Source organism: Pelodiscus sinensis, chromosome 4 (genome assembly GCF_049634645.1).
Source record: "Pelodiscus sinensis isolate JC-2024 chromosome 4, ASM4963464v1, whole genome shotgun sequence".
In the NCBI taxonomy this organism is placed as follows: domain Eukaryota; kingdom Metazoa; phylum Chordata; order Testudines; family Trionychidae; genus Pelodiscus; species Pelodiscus sinensis.
Genome location: NC_134714.1, coordinates 81,024,098 through 81,044,653, shown reverse-complemented (window position 1 = coordinate 81,044,653; position 20,556 = coordinate 81,024,098). Strand labels below are relative to the sequence as shown.

The 20,556-nt window shown below is 39.5% G+C and overlaps 1 protein-coding gene across 1 annotated transcript in view; it reads right to left on the bottom strand.

Annotated features, from left to right (window-relative positions):
- Positions 1-20,556, bottom strand: part of HSD17B12 (hydroxysteroid 17-beta dehydrogenase 12) — a 157,559-nt gene that overhangs the window by 38,547 nt on the left and 98,456 nt on the right. Inside the window, exons 5-7 of the mRNA XM_075927517.1 lie at positions 20,388-20,452; positions 18,530-18,574; positions 2,025-2,059 (exon numbers count right to left, since the gene is read on the bottom strand). Coding sequence (XP_075783632.1) covers positions 2,025-2,059; positions 18,530-18,574; positions 20,388-20,452 — 145 coding nt within the window. The remainder of the gene's footprint in view (positions 1-2,024; positions 2,060-18,529; positions 18,575-20,387; positions 20,453-20,556) is intronic.

Genomic DNA, 20,556 nt, shown 5'->3' with positions numbered 1-20,556 from the left:
GCTGGCACCTTGGGATTTGGCTTTGTTCGGTCTTTAGATCCTCAGGAACCATTGGTACTGTATGGTCCTGGAACCTCCCTGTCCAGAGCCATAGCAGGAGTTGGAGCAGGGGGTACTTTGGGTGCTTACTCCCGGTTTTTTTTTTTTTTGAAGGAGAATCATCTTTCCCTGAGGAATGAAATTTCTTCCTGAATTGCTTGGAGGAAGAGTCTCTCAAGGCAGAGCTGGCAGACATGGCCCAGGAGGACAGCTGGCATGTGGAGAGAGGTGCTCTGGGTCTGTGGCAGGTCTTACCATTTTCTCAAGCAATAGAAATTTCAGTTGAAGCTCCCAAGTCTTCTGCATGTGGGCTGTTAACTGCCTGCAGTGCTAGCACTGTGCGGTAGCGTGCCCCTGACAAACAGTATACGCACTGAGAATGACCGTATGAGATGGGGATAGCCAGCCTGCAGGACAGGCAATGTTTGAATCTCAGGAAACCAGGCATCCCAAGTAGTAAAAATCTGAGAGGCTGAAAAAAAATGGTAGTCATAAAACAGGAGAAAAAAGTGTTTTTTTTTTAATTTAAAGAAAAAACTTTAACTATAAACTAGAAAGAACTGTAACACTTGCTATGTGAGTAAGAAGGAAATTTTCAAAATTTCCAAGTGCTTTAAAGAGAAATTGGAGCACAACTGCAGTTCCAACCAATGCTGGCAGTGACAGAGAAGCAACTGAAGGGACGGTTGGCTACGCAGTACGGTAGCGGAACAGCACATGCCATCTGCCTCGCATGCGCAGCATACTGGAGGGCACTGCTACTGTAAATCTCTGACTAGGCATTCAGCAGTGCCTCAAAGACCTACGGTGGAGCACCAATGGGGACACTCCTCAAAGAAGAACCTGGTATACACAATGTTAAACCCCCTCAGAAAATCTGAGTGACTTCAGTAATTTCCATCTCCCTTTTCTCCATGGCAACAGTAGAGCTACTCAAAATATTTTACTGCATTTGATTTTGAAGACAGGGATATATTCTACCTATGGTCATGAGAAAAACAAAATCTGCCACCTTCATGCAGGGAAGCAAGGAGTCAGACACTTGAGTCAAGAAGAAATTTTTGGCCTATGAACCAGGAAAAGCCTCCATGTATGTGCTAAGAAAATGAATCCCAGGGTATATAGACACAAAAGGTTAATTCTCTCAGTGCTCTTCAACATTTTAGGTTTGTTTACTTAACAGCACCAGGCTGCATTACTTATGCAAATGATACTGAACCATTGTATTTATTCCCCTCCCATCATGTGTATTTGGGGATGCCAAAAGCAGCAGACTTAGGATTGCATACCACCAGATGTGACAGCTATCTTCCTCACAGCTCCATAAATGCATCTTAGTCCTGATATACAACCACCCCTGGAAATTCAGGCATAGCACTTGAACAAAGACTGCAAATTATGGAACAATCAACATCAACTAGAAAACTGCTACCAGGCTGAGAGACTGTGGCATTAGTTATACCCAGGATCTAACCAAGAAGTCAATACATGTCTCCAGCAGTGAAAGACTGGTGTGCATTAACTGTTATTTTAAAGAACTGCTTCCAATTCTGATTTACTATATGATCACACACTTCCCTCAATATGCCTCCTACTGTATAATGAGAGCATACTCTGCATCCATTTTACTTACAATGACTCTGAGAAATAGCCTTAAGAAGGTTATTCCCAGGAACTGTAACCACCCCCTCAGAATAGCAGGTTGTTGAGTTAGTGCCGATGAGTCAGATGGGCTTTTAAATTCTGTTCTAAAAAGAAATCACCACAACAGTGGAGAAGGGAGACAAAAAAATAAAAAACGAATAGAGTGGAAAAGGCTTCCACCGTCTGATGATTCATGCACCATCAGCGTGACTCACCCCGCAATCCTCTGCTGTTAAAACATGGAGGATAGGCTGATTAGTCACAGTAATGAATTTTTCAAAGAAAGGATTCTCCCCTCTAAATAATGATGACTTTGTCTGTATAGTGTTTGCATGACTCACCTTTCCAGCATGCTGGGCAGCACCAATCGTGTCATCTAAAAAAAAAAGAAAAAAGAAAACATTCGTGATGGCTGGGAATGTAGATAGAGTGAGGGAATTCTTCCCTCCCAGAGGCAACTGCATGCCCTCCCTCCAACCTCCACCCAAGTAAGACTAGGGGAAACTGAAGACCATCTTTGGCACTGGCAGTTTATTTTTATTCAGTGTAACTTGGCTGTGTCAAGGCATTATGTGCAATGAATCTAGTGAATTCATCTGCACTGCTATCAGAACAGTAGCAGTCAACTTATCTCATATTTTCCACTTCTATAGCACTTTTCATCAGAGGCTTTCAAAATAATTTGCTAACAATGCCATATCATGAGGATGTTGCAGGGCAGGTATGACCTCTGTTTTACCGATAGCCACACAGGTCAGTGGCAGGGCTAGGAACAGAATCCAACAGCTTCCAGTCTTCTATTCTATCCCTCTCCCTACTCTTTTAATTGTAAAAGAGAAAAGTGAAAAAAATTCATTTAATTTTGAGTGGCACACACTATCCAGAAGTATCGGTAGAGTAGGCAGGTACTCCGCTAACTGATCGGAAGCTCTACAAATGCAGCTTGCTACTGAGCTGAATTCCACTTAAAGATTACATTCTCTTTATCCGTTTAATAAAAAAAATATTTCTTCCTGGAAGCGAGGTAGAGGTAAAGAGATCAGACTTCATTCCTGACCCAGACCAAGTACTGTTTGAACCAAGTCTTCCAATTCAAGCATGAGAATATTATATGCAACCTATGGACACAAGCACAAAAGTTAGAAGCTATTTTTCTAGTGATGAAGTTCAGAGCAGTCCCAGTTTGTACATGTGGGTTTTGATTGTAAACCACAGCTCCTTTAACAACAGAAACGAAACTATCAAATTACATATTGGAAATATTTAAGACCATTCAAGAAAATACTTTTTCTAGATATGATGCAGCTGGAAAGATAGCTTTTTCATGCCACAAACACGATCTATATATCCACATGGGGGCAGCAGTTACAAAAGCTTTTATAAGGCGCAAACAAGTCCAGACAAGTAAAATATATATACTTGATGCTTTAGAAGGGCCAGTTTCATAGATCTGAAAACAATGAGCCAATTCAGATGGGAGGAAGAATTTAATCAACAACAGGAATATTGGTAATCGGGAGTTGTTTAATACCACTTTGCTAGTTCCCTCCCCACAAACACCATAAGAATGGCCGTACTGGGTCAGACCAAAGGTCCATCTAGCCCAGTATCCTGTCTGTGGACGGTGGCCACTGCCACGTGCCCCAGAGGAGGTGGACCGAAGACAATGATCAAGGGATTTGTCTCTTGCCATCCATCTCCAGCCTTTGACAAACAGAGGCCAGGGACACCATTCCTTACCTCCCGAAGATAAGAACTAGCAGAGAGACACGCTCCAGCGACCATCATAGGCGGTAAGAAGGAACTGAGGTGGGGGAGCGCCGGCAGGGGTACTTATGCCCCGCCATAGTGGTGCCACTCCAGGGGGCGCCCTGCCGGCGCTACGGCTACCTCTAGGGAAAACGCTCCAGAAGATGTGGTGCACACACCTAATTCGAATGGACATGAGCAACCACTCAAAGAAGAACTTCCTTTTATTAGTTTAAAACCTGCTACCTGTTAATTTAATTTGGTGTCCTCTAGTTCTTATATTATGGGAACAAGTAAATAACTTTTCTTTATTTGCCCTTTCTACCCCACTCATGATTTTATATATCTCTATCATATTCCCCCTCAGTTGCCTCTTTTCTAAACTGAAAAGTCCCAGTCTCTTTAGCCTCTCCTCATATTGGACCCGTTCCAAACCCCTAATCGGTTTTAGTTGCCCTTTTCAGAACCTTTTCTAATGCCAAAATATCTTTGAGGTGAGAAGTCACATCTGTACGCAATATTCAAGATGTGGGCGTACAATAGTTTTATACAGGGGAAGTAAGATATTCTGTGTCTTATTTTCTATCTCTTGAATAATTCCTAGCATCCTATTTGCTTTTTTGACTGCTGCTGCACACTGCATGGATGTTTTCAGAGAACTATCCACGGTAACACCAAGATCTGTTTCCTGATAAGTTGTAGCTAAATTAGCCCCCTTCATATTGTATGCATAGCTGGGGATATTTTTTCCAATGAGCATTACTTTACACTTATCCACATTAAATTTCATTTGCCATTTTGTTGCCTAATCACTCAGTTTGGTGAGATCTTTTTGAAGTTCTTCACAATCTGCTTTGGTGCTGACTATCATGAACAGTTTAGTATCGTCCGCAAACTTTGCCACCTCACTGTTTACCCCTTTCTCTAGATCATTTATGAATAAGTTGAATAGGATTGGTCCTAGAACTGACCCTTGGGGAACACCACTAGTTACCCCTCTCCATTCTGAAAATTTACCATTGATTCCTACCCTTTGTTGCCAGTCTTTTAACCAGTTCTCAATCCATGGAAGGATCTTCCCTCTTATCCCATGACAACCTAATTTACACAAGAACCTTTGGTGATCATACAGATTAAAAAGCTGAGGATGGTGGTCACACTGATTAAAGCCACCTGGGTTAGAGAGGAAGTGAAAGCAGCAAAACAGACTATTACTTTCTGTAAAAAAGACAATATCACTAACATATGTTCATGTTCTTTCCATTCCATTAATATATCAGGAGGATGCTAAACAGCAGCAATTAACAGGAAGGCATGTGAATCAGTGGTTCCCACCTACACCCAAGAGTTTTATAAGAGCTGGCAGTAAGTCTCAGGGGTAATTCCATAGGACTAGAAGAAATCTATTGTTGTGCCACTACTTTAAAAAGATAAAGAGGATGGTCTGGGTAATTATAGACCTGTTGATCTGACAATCCTGGGCAAAATAATGGTACATCTGACTCGATAAATAAAGAATAAAAGGAGAGTAATATCATTAATGCATATCAGCATGGATTTATGGAAAATAGAGCCTATCAAACTACTTTAATTGAGAAGAGAATATTGTTGATGTAATATACTTAAACTTCTGTAAGGCATCTGACTTAGTACTGCACAGTATTTTGATTAAAGAGCTAGAACAATATACAATTAACCTGGCATAGATTAAAAGCTGACTGATACATCTTAAAAGATAATTGCAAATGGGAAATCACATTGAACAGATGGATTTCTAATGAGGTCTTGTAAGGATAACTTCTTGGCCCTAAGATATTTAACTTTTTATCAATAACCAGGAAGAAAACAAAAACATCACTAAAAGTTTGCAAATGACAAACATTTGGGGAGTGGTAAATAAAGAACAGAACTTGCATAGAGTAATCTAGATTTTTTTGGTAAATGGGCACAAGCACAAGCAAAAGCTGTTTTAACACTGCTAAATTTATATGCATGGATTTAGGAACAAACAATACAGGCTATGCTAACAGGATGAGGAACTCTATCCTAGGAAGCAGTGACTTTGAAAAAGATTTGGTGGTTGTAGTGGAGAATCAGCTGAGGGCTAATTCAATCCTGAGCTGTATGAACAGGAGAATCTTGAATAGGAACAAGGAGGTTATTTTACCATTGTAGTTGGCACTGGCGTGACCTCTGTTGAAATCGAGTGTTCAGGTCTGGTCTCCACAATTCAAGACAGATGTGATCAAACTAAGTAGGTTCATAGAAGAGCCACCAAAGTTATTAAAGAATCAGAAAACATGCCATACAGGGATAGATTTAAATAATTCGATCTATTTGTCTTAAAGAGAAGGTGAAGGGTGATCTAAGTACCAATATGGGGGAACAAATATCTTATAATGGGCTCTTCAATCTAGCATGCAAAGGTACAATATAATCCACTGGTTGGAAGTTGAAGCTAGGTGAATTCAGACTGGAAATAAGATCACACAATTAAAAATGTGTTTATCCAGGATGATGGTGGATTCTTCCTCACTGGCCATTTTAAAATCAAGATTGGATTTAAAAAAAAAAAAAAAAAAAAAACTATGCACTATGAATTTTCAGTGAAATTATTTGGGCTATGTTACATAGGAAGTCAGACCAGATGATCACAATGGAACCCATGGCCCAGGCATTTATGAATAAGCTATTCCAATACCACAAGGTAAGCTACCTTAACAACGTTTTTGATAGGCTTCCATCTCAAGTACCAGATCGGACTCAATTTCCAAACTACTCCAGAAATCCTACTTAGAGCTTATAGTGCAATTTTTTTTTCATTAAAAGCAAACTCTGGTCAGATTTGTGTCTTTATGTACTTTTTCCACAGGTACTGGCTCTGATTAGGGAGATTTGATATGAGTGCTGTTTTCCAGTTGTAATAGGAAGTGGAAAATATATGTTCTATCCAAAGATTTTACAAAGCTATTTAAAACAGCACTATAATAATACACTCTTTTAATCAAGAAGTTTCACTTTGTTAAATACCTCCCATAAACTTTATTATTGCCTCGAAGTCCTACCACAAAGTTTTAAGGAAGACGATCTGTACTTCAAGAGCTAGAGAGGACACCCTTCAAAAAAAATTAAGTAGTTTAATTCACCAATGAATAACTCTTGGTCAAAATACCAGACAAAGTATTTTAGGAATTAAAGGTAAAAAAAAAAAGACATTAGGTCAGAGTTCATCCATATGCTACATTCAAGCTACCATCCCCAATAGTATCGGTTCGGTATCAGGCATTTGTGTCAGAGATTGGAAATATCAACTGTCAGTGATCTTCATTCCCCTTACATTGTATATCATTCTTGAGTTCCAACAAGATTTCTGGAAGAGTAATATAAAATGCTTGTAAAATAGTGCATCCAGCTGAATCCAATTATTCTGATAAATATCAGAAGGGTAGCTGTGTTACTCTATCTGCAGCAAAAACACTGACTCGTCCTGTGGCACCTTAAAGACAGATTTATTTGGGCACAAGCTTCCATGGGCAAAAACCCACTTCATCAGCTGCATCCAATTTATCTTGATAGTTTTACAAGAAAGACTTTGGCAGGGAGTTGGTAATGGTGATGATAAATCTGTTGAGATGAACTGTGAAAGTGTAGAATAACCCCATTTCAAGATACCAATGTAGTTTTATAATAATTTTAAAAAAAACTTCAAGTTTGTATTAACACTGAAGTATTATTTGTATTACTGTAGCACCAAAGAGCACCAGCCATAGATTAGGACCAATAGTGCTAGACTTGATTGATATTTAAAAGTTACTAAGAAGGCTTCTGGCTGATGTAGCTACCATCAAGGAAAGCGGTGTTGTTTCAGTGGAAAGCCCCTTTTTTGGTTATGTCTATGTTACTGGATTATGCTTGCATAACTACCACTTTGACATACTTTTAGGTGCTTTACAGAGTAAGAAGATAAATTCTGACTCAAGAGCATGCAATCTTACCACAGCATTATTTCTCCCATGCACTTAGTGAGTTTGAACTATATTCTTCTTAAAAAAAAAAATCTTTCCTACAAAGAGCGAAGAAAAAGCCAACACAAAACAAAAACAGGTTTAAGTTCCAATTGCACAAGTTCATATGAAGCCAAAGAAGACTGTTTGCATGACATGAGCAGCAACATTCATCCCTAGGATGGGTAGGACCCATGGTCTTTACCACTCAAAGGACATCAAGATGGGAGCAGCAGAGAGGCTGGCTCAAAAGGTATATAGCACCCACCAGCTGAGTCTTTTGCACAGGTTTCCAACAACATACAACCACTGATTAGCCCTCTTTTAGAGCACCCCTCCCAGAGCCTGAGACGCAGAGTCTTAAGTAGCTGCTGTACTAATATTTCGTTTTGGAGCAATCAAATCTCTCTTCACTCCACTGTCATTTTCTCATCCAATTCCTGCAAGAAAATATCAATACAGGAAACTCTTCCACAAATTGGAAATACCACCTTTTAAGCTCAATGTAAATGTAAATAATTGCCTTGGAAGTGAGTGTGTGTGTGTGTGTGTGTGTGTGTGTGTGTGTGTGTGTGTGTAAATAATTGCCTTGGAAGTGTGTGTGTGTGTGTGTGTGTGTGTGTGTGTGTGTGTGTGTGTGTGTGTGTGTGTGTGTGTGTGTGAAATTAACCCTCATACCTCCCAAGTAAATGATATCAGGCCTTACTCTCAGCTAAAATGTGTTGTATAAAATGCCTTCATCCAGCCAATTAGTATCTTGAAAACATAGAAGATCTCTGTAATTTATGGAGGTTCTTCAAAATGTGTGGTTCCCTATCTGTATTTGGTTATGCATGCACATCATGAACTTAAAATTCAAGCTTTCTGGTAAGTAAAGTAATTTAATTCACATCCGAGTAGTTACTCTTCACAAACGCTAAATCAAGTGTACATTGAACAGTGCAGATGAATGCCTCAAGGCTTCAAAGCAGAAAAGAAGAAGGGTGGACATTAGAATATGGATAGAGCCCACACATTTCAAAGAACATCCAGTTACAGATAGTAACCTCCATTTCTTTGAGTACTGGTCCCTGTGTGTATTCTACTGATTAATAAGCAAAATGTAAGGGGGGGGAGGGGTGAAATGTAAGGGGGGGGAGGGGTGTGTGTGTGTGTGTGTGTGTGTGTGTGTGTGTGTGTGTGTGTGTGTGTGTGTGTGTGTGTGTGTGTGTGTGTGTGTGTGTGTGTGTGTGTGTGTGTGTGTGTGTGTGTGTGTGTGTGTGTGTGTGTGTGTGGTGCTTCAGTCCCAGTAGCAGCATATGGAGAGAGAGCTTGAACTAATGCATATTCTTTGGAAATGGGGGCCAATAGCATTAATGCATTATGATTTGTGAGCATATGGATAGAACTCCAGATATTCGCTATAGATATCGCATGAAGAGATGCTATTGAGGTTTGTGCTCTAGTGGAATGGGTTCTCACCACACCTGGAAAAAAAAAAAAAACACACACACACCACTTGATAAAAAAAAAAAAAAAAAAAAAGATGCAGCCAGAGAAACTCTGAGCAGGTCATGCAGAATGGAAGCCTGATTGGAATATCTGATCTTGTCATGTTCTTGAGTTAGTAGACACTGAGGGTCTGATGATGCTGATGGGAGGAAGAGCTGACATTTACAGAAAGACCAGAGACCGGAACTATCTGCATCTGTTGGGTGCTATAAGAATGCCACACTATGTCAGAGCAAATCTTCCATGTGCTTTTACTCCCATCCATCCACTACCACAAGTTACATCTGAAATGATCTGTCGAGGATCATTTGCCCCTGGAATTGCAGCCCACAAATGTCCTGGAGTAATATAGAATAAGCATCTTTGTTTGGGAGCTGAATAAATTCTAGGATGGTGTTCTTGTACCATCACCATATAAAGGCTCTTGTTCAAGATCGAACTGTGTTGTTGTCATCTCCTGCTTAAGAACATGAGAATAGCCATATGGGTAAGACCAAAGGTTCATCAGTCTCAGTAGCCCAGTCTTCTGACAGTGGCCAATCCCACGTTCTTCACAGGAAAAGAACACAACAGGTAATCAAGTGATCTATTGCCCATTCCCAGCTTCTGGCAAACAGACTAGGACCGCCATCCCTGCCTATCCTGGCTAGTAGCCACTGATTGACCTATATTCCATTAGTATAAGAAAAATCTACTGACATTGTTCATTAAACAATCCTATGCCCCATATATATATATATATATATATATATATATATATATATATATAGTCAAGAGTGTCATATGGTTTCTGAAACATCAATTCCCTAAATTGACTTCTTCTAGGCAGAGAGGAAGAGATTTTGGTCCACGCTGTTTATGTGAGAGTTTCATGTTGTCTGATATTATTTGGAGACAGTGAGATCAAACCAGGTGAAGGAGTACATCGGAGATATATGTGGTTTTCCAGATAAGTTTCCTGGCCAATAGGTCTTTTGTCAGACCATGTCACATGAGGAGTGGGTGTGAGAAAAGGAACTGACATGTACTTGTTCCAAGTTCATCCACCAGACAAGAAAAGCTGTGACTTTGGTGGGAATTTTTACTATGGCATTTATGTGGTCTCTGTCTGGACAGCAGATGGATCAGAATCAGGCCTATAGGCAATGTACATGAAGATTGGTGAACGGATAAGTACAAGATGCAATGTGGCTTATAAAGGGGAAAGGAGCCCTTGACAGATTAGCTATCTGAAAAGTATCTCTCGTCACCTTGTTCATGGCTTGGACTATTTGCCTAAGGAGGTTGGTCATGCTAAGATTTAATCTAAGGTCACTTTACTATAAAGTCTATAGCACGTGACCATCAAAGTTAACTTTTCTTTGTTGTCACAGGGTATGTCTCCACTGCATTCCTCTTTCGAGAGAGGAATGCAAATGCAGCCAAGCGAAACTGCAAATGAAGCGCGGATTTGAATTTCCTGCGCTTCATTTGCATAATCACATCCGGACGCTATTTTGAAATAAAAAATGCTGTGTAGATGTGGTTATTTTGAAAAAAAAACCTTCTTTTGAAATAACGGTTAAACCTCATTTTTTTAGGAGTAACGGTTATTTCGAAAAAAGGGGTTTCTTTCAAAATAACCGCAGCTACACAGCGTTTTTTATTTCAAAATAGCGGCCGGACATGATTATGCAAATGAAACGTGGGAAATTCAAATCCGTGCTTCATTTGCAGTTTCGCTCGGCTGCATTTGCATTCCTCTCTCGAAAGAGGAATACAATGAAGACATACCCACAGATTACCAAGGCTGACAAAAGATGAAGCAAGAATGGTCATCAAATGGATCTGACTAGAGCATGTGCCAGTCAGACAAGACTATTGTTATGATGTCTCATTTGGCCCACGACCACTGAGATAGCAGCACCCGAGGTCTTCATGGAGGTTGTTAGTCCAAATGAGAGCACTCTGAACACTGATGTTCCAGTCCTATCAGACGCCTGTAAAACCTTCTGTGGATGGATGAATATTCACATGAACGTATACATCTTTCATGCCAAGAGCTGTGAAAAGCATTCCCTAGTTAATGGAAGGGATTATTGATGATACCATAATCTGGAACTCTGATTTGTTAATAAAAATATTGAATTGCTGAAGATCAAGAGTGAGTCTCCACCCTCTATTTTTCTTGGGACTATGAAATATGGGGAATAGAACCCTTTGCCTTGTTCCTAAGGTGGCACTTGTTCTACAACCTTCTCCGCATGAGAGCATTACACCTTCCTTATCTTTTATCATTAATTTATCAGCCAAATTACACATACTCTCCGACTGTTATTGTCCATACACATCCATACCAGAGACTATAACAGGTAAACTGTTAGTGCAGTTTCTCAGTGACAGACCTGTGGACCAGTGCCAGTCCTTGAGATCTCCTGACAGTTTAGGAAGGCAGCAAGCGACTCCTTCTACCTTCTGATACACAGAACACCGGAACGACATCTATGCCCCTTTTACATGTGAACAGCTCCCTTTAAAAAGGAATGGGAATTACATCCTTGCTTCACGAGAATGAACTTTTACAATCAATTCAGTGACGTGTCTACAATTAAAGCTTTTTAAATGTGGGATTTTATATGCAAAAATTCTTTGATAATTCTCCTATCCAGGTTAGACAAAACTGACCTATACAATCGGTGAAAAACGTCGCTAAATCAAGTATAAAGGAAGGTCAGTAACCCAGGCACATAGAGGGCATATGAAGGAAGGCACTATGACTAAGTCACATCATGTTGCAAGCCTCTTCAATTCAAGTTATTTGTCTTTTGAACAGAATTTGTTTCTATGTTCAAACAGGACAAAAGTTTCCCCATTCAACATGTCAAATTTTTTGAAGGCAAACTGAAAGGGGAAAGATCCCAGATGTAATCAGATTACTCAGGTGAGGAGATAGACTATGCCGCCTCCCCAAAAATAAGTGAGACTCCTGTTTGTGTCTGCCCCACACATTATAAAGTCATGGAACCACAACCTCTCCTAAGTCTGGACAGAATATCTGGAAGGTCTTAAATGCTTCCCTCAATGCTGAAAGCAAGCATCTCTCTGCTACTGCTATCGCTCTCTCATGATCTGCTTACTCTGTTCAAAGTTCAAATTTAGTGAAGTGCCTACTAGAGATCTTTGGCTTCTCCTTCTCTACAATTTAAATTAGTTGATTCCCTACTTCCTGTTGGATGTACAATATTATCTCATGAGTGTTCTATCTAGGGAATATCAGCAACACAAGTTTTCTATCTTCTGCAATATATTTACCTGACTAAATATCTCCCCCTTTTGGGTGTTTACAACTTTGTTCACTTACAAATATCAGCAATAACTTAGATCATATTTTAATAACATGAGTCAAGACAAATCCATAGAAGATTAGAGCTGGAAGAGACCACAGGAAGTATTCTAGTCCAACCCCCTGCTCAAAACATCCTACTGAAAGCTATTATATGTGTAGCTCTTAATCTTTCCTCATAAGTTAATTGCTCTGGACTCTGATCTTTGTCACTCTCTTCTTGATTATGTTCAATTTATCAGCATCGTTATGGTAATGTCATGCACCCAACCAAATGCAATTTCCTAAGCGTGGTGCCTCCAGAGTCTAAGGTGGCACATCATTTCTGTGACAATGTTACACACACTCACTGACTGCGCTGAGTTTTGAATGTTTTGTGTGTTTCTATTCCAATTATGTTTTCTCTCATTTCCCTGTCCTTTTATTCAGAATTTCTAATATAATCTGCTTTTTCCCCACTTCACTGAGGGTACATCTACACAGTATCCTAAACTCGAAATAAGGTACACAATTTGTGCTACTCAAATTGTGTTTATTTCAAATCTATTTCGAAATAGCTTATTTTGAAATTTGGCACACAGCACCAAATTTTTAACTAATGCACTATTTTGAGCCATCCCTTATCCCTTGTGCAATGAGATTTACCTGGATGGTGAAATAACATGCGCGTTATTTCGAAAAAAAATCAAATCAAGTGGCTTGTGTAGACGCAGGGTGGCTATTAAGGGATACCTCTGGTATCTCGAAATAGCCGAGCAGTGTAAACATAGCTTAAGGCGTTAAGAGTACACTTTTACGCCAACAAACACTTTGTTCCCAACTGGACACATTCACACCTTTATTTTTTTAAATATTACTTTACAATTGTAAATGATCTAGCTGCTTTCCAAGCAAGCCAGGACATTTCTTTGCTTCAAAGAAAACAATACCTGAAAAGATAGACTCAGAGTAGAAGAAATAAGACATAAGCAAGACGATCAGACTGAAGATGAACACAGATTTAATACCATACACACTCACGCATACACAACTGGCCCATTTTTCTAGATCTTCACTTACGAGCTAACCCACGTGGAGCCGGGTCTGTCGCTTTGAAATGCCATGTGCAGCCCGGGACCAGATGGGAGTTTCAAAGCAGCAGTGCTGCATGGAGCCTGCGGTCAGCTGGGGACTCCCCCGCAGACACCAGGCTCCTTGTGGCCCTGCCACTTTGAAATGCCACGGGGAGTACCACGGGGAACTGCCCTCTGCTGGTCCCATGGTCCCACAGTGCTTCCACCTCTGAAGTGTAGCAACAGCTCTGGGGCTGTTGCTACACTTCAAAGGTGGAAGTGCCCTTACTGACTAATCAAATAGGCAATGCAAATTGCATTGACAATTCGAGTAGTCAATCAAAATTTTACATCCCTAGAGTGGAGTACACAAAATCTAGTAGCCTGGGCCCGCCAAGACTCTGGCATGCAAGGGGAATGTTGAGAATGTCTGTCTCCTTCTCAGCTGGGAGCTTCTTCACTTCACTCCCTGACTTTTTTCTCACTTGTGCACAGCACCAAAATAATTTTTCTGTGGGTCAGTGGCCCCCAACCCAGGAAAGGTTCCCCCACCTTGGTCTATAGGATTGTATGATAAAAATAGTGACAAACACATTTGCTTTTTAATTAAATCTTTGCTTTTTATAAATCAAATATTGACGTGTATCATAACCACATTCAATTGAATATATTACTTACTCATGAAAATTCAAAATTCTATTTATTATAAATCCAAGGACAGAGTGAAGACACCAGAAAGTTGTGTTTCCTGAATATTTACCATACCCTATATGTTATAACACTCTATGCAAGTGAAGGGCTTTTTAACCCTCACTTGTATATGGAGGTAACAGCAATTGAAGAATGTTACACGGGAAATGCAAAGTTAGGACTCTTTATTCACATATTAATTTGTCTCGTTTTAGGCTGCATTATTTCAGCCTCAAATTCCATCAAGAGAATGTCAACACAAGCCAAAGATACTAAGGATTTAACACTGTAGTTGGTTAACCGATTAACCGACAAGCAAAAGGTCCCAGGAGCTATCCTTGCTGCGGCTCTGCAATACTTTCCCTGCAGAGCCACAAGGCACTCGGTGAAAGCTGGGACTAAGCCAGGCTGCCTGCCCACCGGCTTCTAAAACACTTAGTGCAGAACCTCAGCAGGGATAGTTGTTAGGCCTGGCACAATTCAGGACTGAGTACTTGCAGTGCTAACCCTGATCGATTAATCGTGTAGTCGACAAAATTTAACCAATTATATGCTTGTTAATGTTGCATTAAAAAGCCTCCGGCTGAGCTTACTTGATTTATATACATGGATTTTCTAAAACTACACCAAACTGTAAGGGCTAAAGTTTTCAACTGCAACTTATTGCGATCTGTGTCAAACTTTGTAATCTGTGCAACTCAAATTTACTGTAAACTGCAACTTTGTAATCTTCGTAACTCTCAGCCACCTTGCTTGTAACTTTCCCTAAGAGCATTCTCCCCTGAATGAATGGAGAGAGAGTGTGAGTGTGTTTGAAGAAGGCTTGGAACAATGGACCACATGTCAATGAGTCATCACAGTCTGGGCATGCTCCCTGCTGGATAAAGGGAAGTCTGGGCATGCTCCCTGACGACAAGGTGAACGAGTCACAGGAGCCATTCAGACATTATATAAAGAGAGGGAGCACGTGTGAGACTCTCTTTTTCCTTCCCCTGCTCCTGAGAATCTTCTCTCCAGTGTCTCTTCTCCTGACCAGCTTCCCCAGCCATGATGAGCAGACAGACCCTCCAGGATCCACATGCCTTGGCTCCTTCTGCAACCCATATGTCTGTGTAAGTGTGAGAATATCTGAGGGCAGGAATGAATGGGTATGGGTATGGGTATGGGTGTGTGTGTGTGTGTGTGTGTGTGTGTGTGTGTGTGTGTGTGTGAGTGAGAGAGAGAGAGATCTACTCCTCTTTAGTTTTACCTAGTGGAAATAAACCCATACTAGTGTAACCCTAGGTGGTCTCCAGTGAGAATATTTTTGGAGTAACAGTTAATATCCCTAAAAGATACTTCATTCTTTTTATACAATCATCTGAACCCTGACTGACTTTACTATGTATAGTCTGAGGTAAATTATTTCTCGTACCAATTTCTATGCAATGAAAATAAAATTAAAATGACAGTGTAAATATATATTGCAGAAGCTGTAACGTAGCTGCTTGTACATCACCAGAAGGCCTACTGAGTCTGGTTTTAAAGACCATTAAAAAATTATGTTCACTGTAGAACAGCACTTCAAAACTAGTATTTTTGTACAGCTTCGTACATTTTTCCTATAGTGTTTGTGGGTGACTTATTTAGAAGGATGTTTGCAGGTAAGCAATAGCAATAAACACTTGGTGCCAGAATTTATCCCACCATTTAAATGCTCTGGACAGAATGGAAAAGTGTTATGACCATTTAATACATTCTAAATGTTTTGGCTTACACACCTGTTCTTGACATTTTCTCTTTGAGGCCTAGCTATAAGCATCCACATAACGGACAGCTGTCCTAGAATACTTTCAATGATGAGCATGACTAAATTAGGTATTTTTTATTTATAACTATCTGAAAGTTCTAATTTGGAAGTGAAAGTCATCTTCTCAAAAGTTATGTAACTTTTAACAGTAACAGTTTCCCCAGACCAAGTAACGTGAAATATAAATCTCATCCTAGATCTCATTCTTGTGGCCTTGACAGATCCAACTCAGCCTCATTGCTAAAATGGGTATAATTAGCTCCCTGTATACCCCTTTAAATAAGTTAATGTTAAACCCCTGAAGACAATACTTAACACTTTAGTTCTTCATTTCCAGCTGACAGCATTAAAACCCATTAAGTCAAAGCTAACTAGTACCAGACAAACTGAAACAGGGAAAAACGTGGAGAGTTTGTTGTTGCTGTTGTTTTTCCAATTACTTTGGTATGATCTTTACACCGCTCTTTTTAATACAAATATAAAGTATGTTGAGGGAACCGAAGAACTAGACTTTACCATTAATAACAGAATTTAGATCTTACAGAGCACCTCTCTATCTCAAAGTACTTTACAAAAGAAGGAGTATCAGCCCCATTTCATAAACCAGGAAATGGAAGCTTAGAAAGGTAAAATGATTACCTGATGCCTCTCACCCGATCAGGGCAATGAAAATATTAATGATAGCAGCTGCAGAGAACAGCTGTTAAAATACAGGAAAATCTTAACTGTTGAACAAACTACAGCAGTGCCCAAGTCTTCAGACACTGAATAGTGGGCTCCATCTTCTGGTATAGTGACGATATCACATGTAGGGAGAAACTCAAGTCCCCCTGCCCCTCACATCTGCTATATATTAGCTTGAGCTGAGAGGTCTCCAGATACATACAGAAGTTGCAGGCGTAAGTGTTGTATATAAATTCAGCTGAGTGATCTTTAATGAAATTCTTTCTGAGAAAGCTGTCCATCAGTATCGGATTTCTCCAAAATGAAAATCTTGCAGAAGATCAACAAGTCACCAAGGGCCATGATCCAACCCATCTGACAGAAGAATGGCTGTGCTTGCTGGGGACAAGTGTGCAAAACCACATGATCATGCCAGTGATAGTCCTGAAGTGGGGAAAAAGCAGTTGCTGGACTACCTACAACTATGGTAAATTAACCAGGTTCTAAGTAATTTCCAAAACAGAGAAGAGTTAATAATAGCAAGATGACTACAATCTGCTACCTAATATAGCTTTATGGAAGCATTGTAGTAAAGGGAATTCTTTCAGCTTCTGTATATTTTTGGATAGAAATCAGACAACTTCAGATTGAAATTCTTGGCAGCACAACATTAGATGAATTTAACAGTCTAATTTCAAAGTGTTAGAAGAAAAACAAAAACAAACAAACAACCAAACAACCAACCTCCACAACTCATTTACAAGGGTAAATCCTATCCATTAAGTCTTAACATTTATTTCTTGAAGCATGATTCCACAACTTACCAAAAGGGATTTCCTAAGCAATAGAGAAGCTGGCATCATCTTATCTCCTATTAAAACTCTGAGGGTATGTCTACACTACCACCCTAGTTCGAACTAGGGTGGTAATGTAGTCAACGGAGTTGCAAATGAAGCCTGGGATTTGAATTTCCCAGGCTTCATTTGCATGTTGCCGGGCGCCGCCATTTTTAAATATCCGCTAGTTCGGACTCCGTGCCCCGCGGCTACACGCAGCACGAACTAGGTAGTTCGGACTAGGCTTCCTATTCTGAACTACTGTTACTCCTCGTGGAAGTAACTCTAGTTCGGAATAGGAAGCCTAGTCCGAACTACCTAGTCCGTGCCGCGTGTAGCCGCGGGGCACGGAGTCCGAACTAGATGACATTTTAAAATGGTGGCGCCCGGCAATATGCAAATGAAGCCCAGGAAATTCAAATCCCGGGCTTCATTTGCAACTCCTGTTGACTACATTACCACCCTAGTTCGAACTAGGGTGGTAGTGTAGACATACCCTAATAGATTTAGCATACCTGGGTAAAAAAAGAATCACTTCTCTACCTGCTCATTGTCCTCCACCACAGACTTAGTTTTAACAAACAAGAAAACATTTCTACTCTTGTATTTAAGGCTGAAATAGTGTTGATTTCTTCCAAAATTAAAAAAAGTAATTGAACAAAAAAAAAAAAAAAATTTTCAGGGTACTATTGAAGGTGAGGGAAATAATTTCAAAAGTGACATTCCAAAAGTTTAAAAAGACTTCTTGTACAACAACTCACAACAGGAAGTTGTGAATACATCCAAGCAAGAAGTTGTGTGAAATATATGTTTAACTGTTGTGCCATAAGCACACACAGAACTTTATAAAATAAAGGACAGGGACTGCCCAGAGTAGCTTAGAGCCAGGCAGCAAGGGATGAGAGATAAGTACATGGATATGAGGAAGGCAGTATTATGAATGTGAAAGATCATGAGGTTTTGTTTTAAGCATACATTTTATGCTTTTATAGCGATATTTGTGAATTATTCATATTAAGTTGTTTTCTATGCAACATAATTGGTCAACAGTCTGGAGAGCAGATAGGAGAGTGCAAACTAAATGCAGTTCTTCATAGACTAAACTAATTCTTAATGGATTAAAAGGAGGAGAGTGAAACTGCATAGCTCTAAGGAAGTGAGAGAACTTACTGGTACCATGTGAATCAACATAGTTTATTGCTTTAGAATACTTAAGAGTTTCAAGTACAAAAACCAGTAAGGGCACTTACCTTGCAAACAGACATGATGTTAATGTTGATAATTTTATTGATTGTCTGTAGGAAACAAATTTATAGAAAAATTATTTTGATAAATATTTAAAAAAAACAACTGTTCAGGGCTCTAAGTGCCATAACAATTAAAAAAACCCAGCAGGTACTATAGGAAAAACTCCATCTCCAGCAGAAAACCTAGCATCCTTCCTACACCTTCTCTCTCTATTAGGATCAACTGTACACACACGCTGACATGAACCTAGGCTATCAGTCACTTAGAAATCTCTCCACAGACATGCAGGTAGTATATTTAGTTGTACACACACAGTAGGTGTGCTTAATTTTCTATATAATGCAAAGTGAGCATCTGATTTAAATCAAGAAGATAAGGGGGCTAATCTGGCATTCCAGATTGTGAAGTAACATTTATTCTCATTTCAGACTGCATGCTCTCAAGACTACTTTCCTGTAGTTAGGGATATAAACAAGTAGTCGAGTATACAATTAACTAATAAGCCTAGACTTACCAGTTAATCTTCTCAACTACTCCCATTTCCCATGCCTCCTTGCTGCCTCTGGTAAAAGGCAGCAAAGGAGGGGGGGGGGGGGGGAAGCAGGAGCCAGTGCTAGGGAAAGCCAACTTAGAAGCCAGAGGCAACAGCGAAAAGGGGGGGGGGGTAGGAGGGGAGATGGTACAGACAGGGGGTGCTGCCACGAAGCAGCCTCTGTCCACGGCAGGCTCATGCTCACTGCATTTATAGAACTGAATGCAATTATTCAACTATTCAATTAACTAATAGCTAACATGACTACCTGTAGTTATTCACACCTGCTTCTAAGAAGAGGACGAAGATAGGCACTAATAGGACAGGAAACATCTTCAAGTGTTTCTATTAAAGAAAAAAACTTGGAAGAATAAAAAAAAGGAGTGGACTGGCACCTTAACTGTTTTAATGAATGATTTTTACCTGTTTAGGACTCCTATTAATGAAAAAAAATTGAGCATACATACCAATTTGTGACACTATTATTGCATACTTATGCATCTCCACTTCTGTAAATCTGGCTTCCTAACATTCTGACCATGGAATTACATTAATCACAATTGCTTTTAGAATCCTACAGACTTTTAAATGGTCGTCACTTGCCTATGTATTGCTTAGCGTTTTAATTCACTTACCTACAAGTTTTTTAAGTTAGATGAAGATTAATTTGTTGGAAATATTGTAATGCAAGATTATCATTATTATTTAAATGGTAAACCAAAGAGAATGAATACGTCCTTTTACCTGTTTTCTGAATTATCAAAATGGGACAAGGGATGGACAAATTTCTAAAAAATATGTACATTTTGAAGCATGAAGCTTTTTGCCTTTCAGTTTTGTTTAAATTAGTATGTATAGTCCAATTTTAAAATACTTGAAGTTGTTATAATCCTCATGTTCACACAAGTATAACACCCGCAAATATGCTGTAGTTTTTCATATAGATCACTCACTTTCACTTCCTTCACCCACTTTGCACTCTTTTACTTGATTTTTTTAAAATAACTTTCAGTTGAGATTCTATCCAACAGCCATGAAATTCAGATAAAGAATCCACAGCAACTGTAGCTCTGTTACTTCTTTTTAAACACACAATTGAAATGGAAACGTGCAATTTTTTTGTATTGGAAAAAAAGATAAGCTTCTATCAGGTCTTAGAATTTCCCAATCTTATGTGTGTAAGCTTGTTAAGTCTTGAAGCTGTATTACTTACAATTACATCCAGGCTAACCCATTTAACAAGCATTTCATTCTGCGCAGAAATCTAAGTTTACTAGGAAGGTATGAAAATTGCAGAAGAGTAAAGTTAAATAAATAGCAATACTTACATTATCCAGGTCTGGAACATCAAGAAAATATTCGGGATAAGTGTATGAAGCCCCCACATTGTTGACTGAAACAAAAATAAAAAAGTTTAAATTAATTCTGCTGTCACTCCAATTAGGAAGCTTTGATGTTTTGTAATCAACAGTCTCATTGAAAAGTTAACAAAGCCAC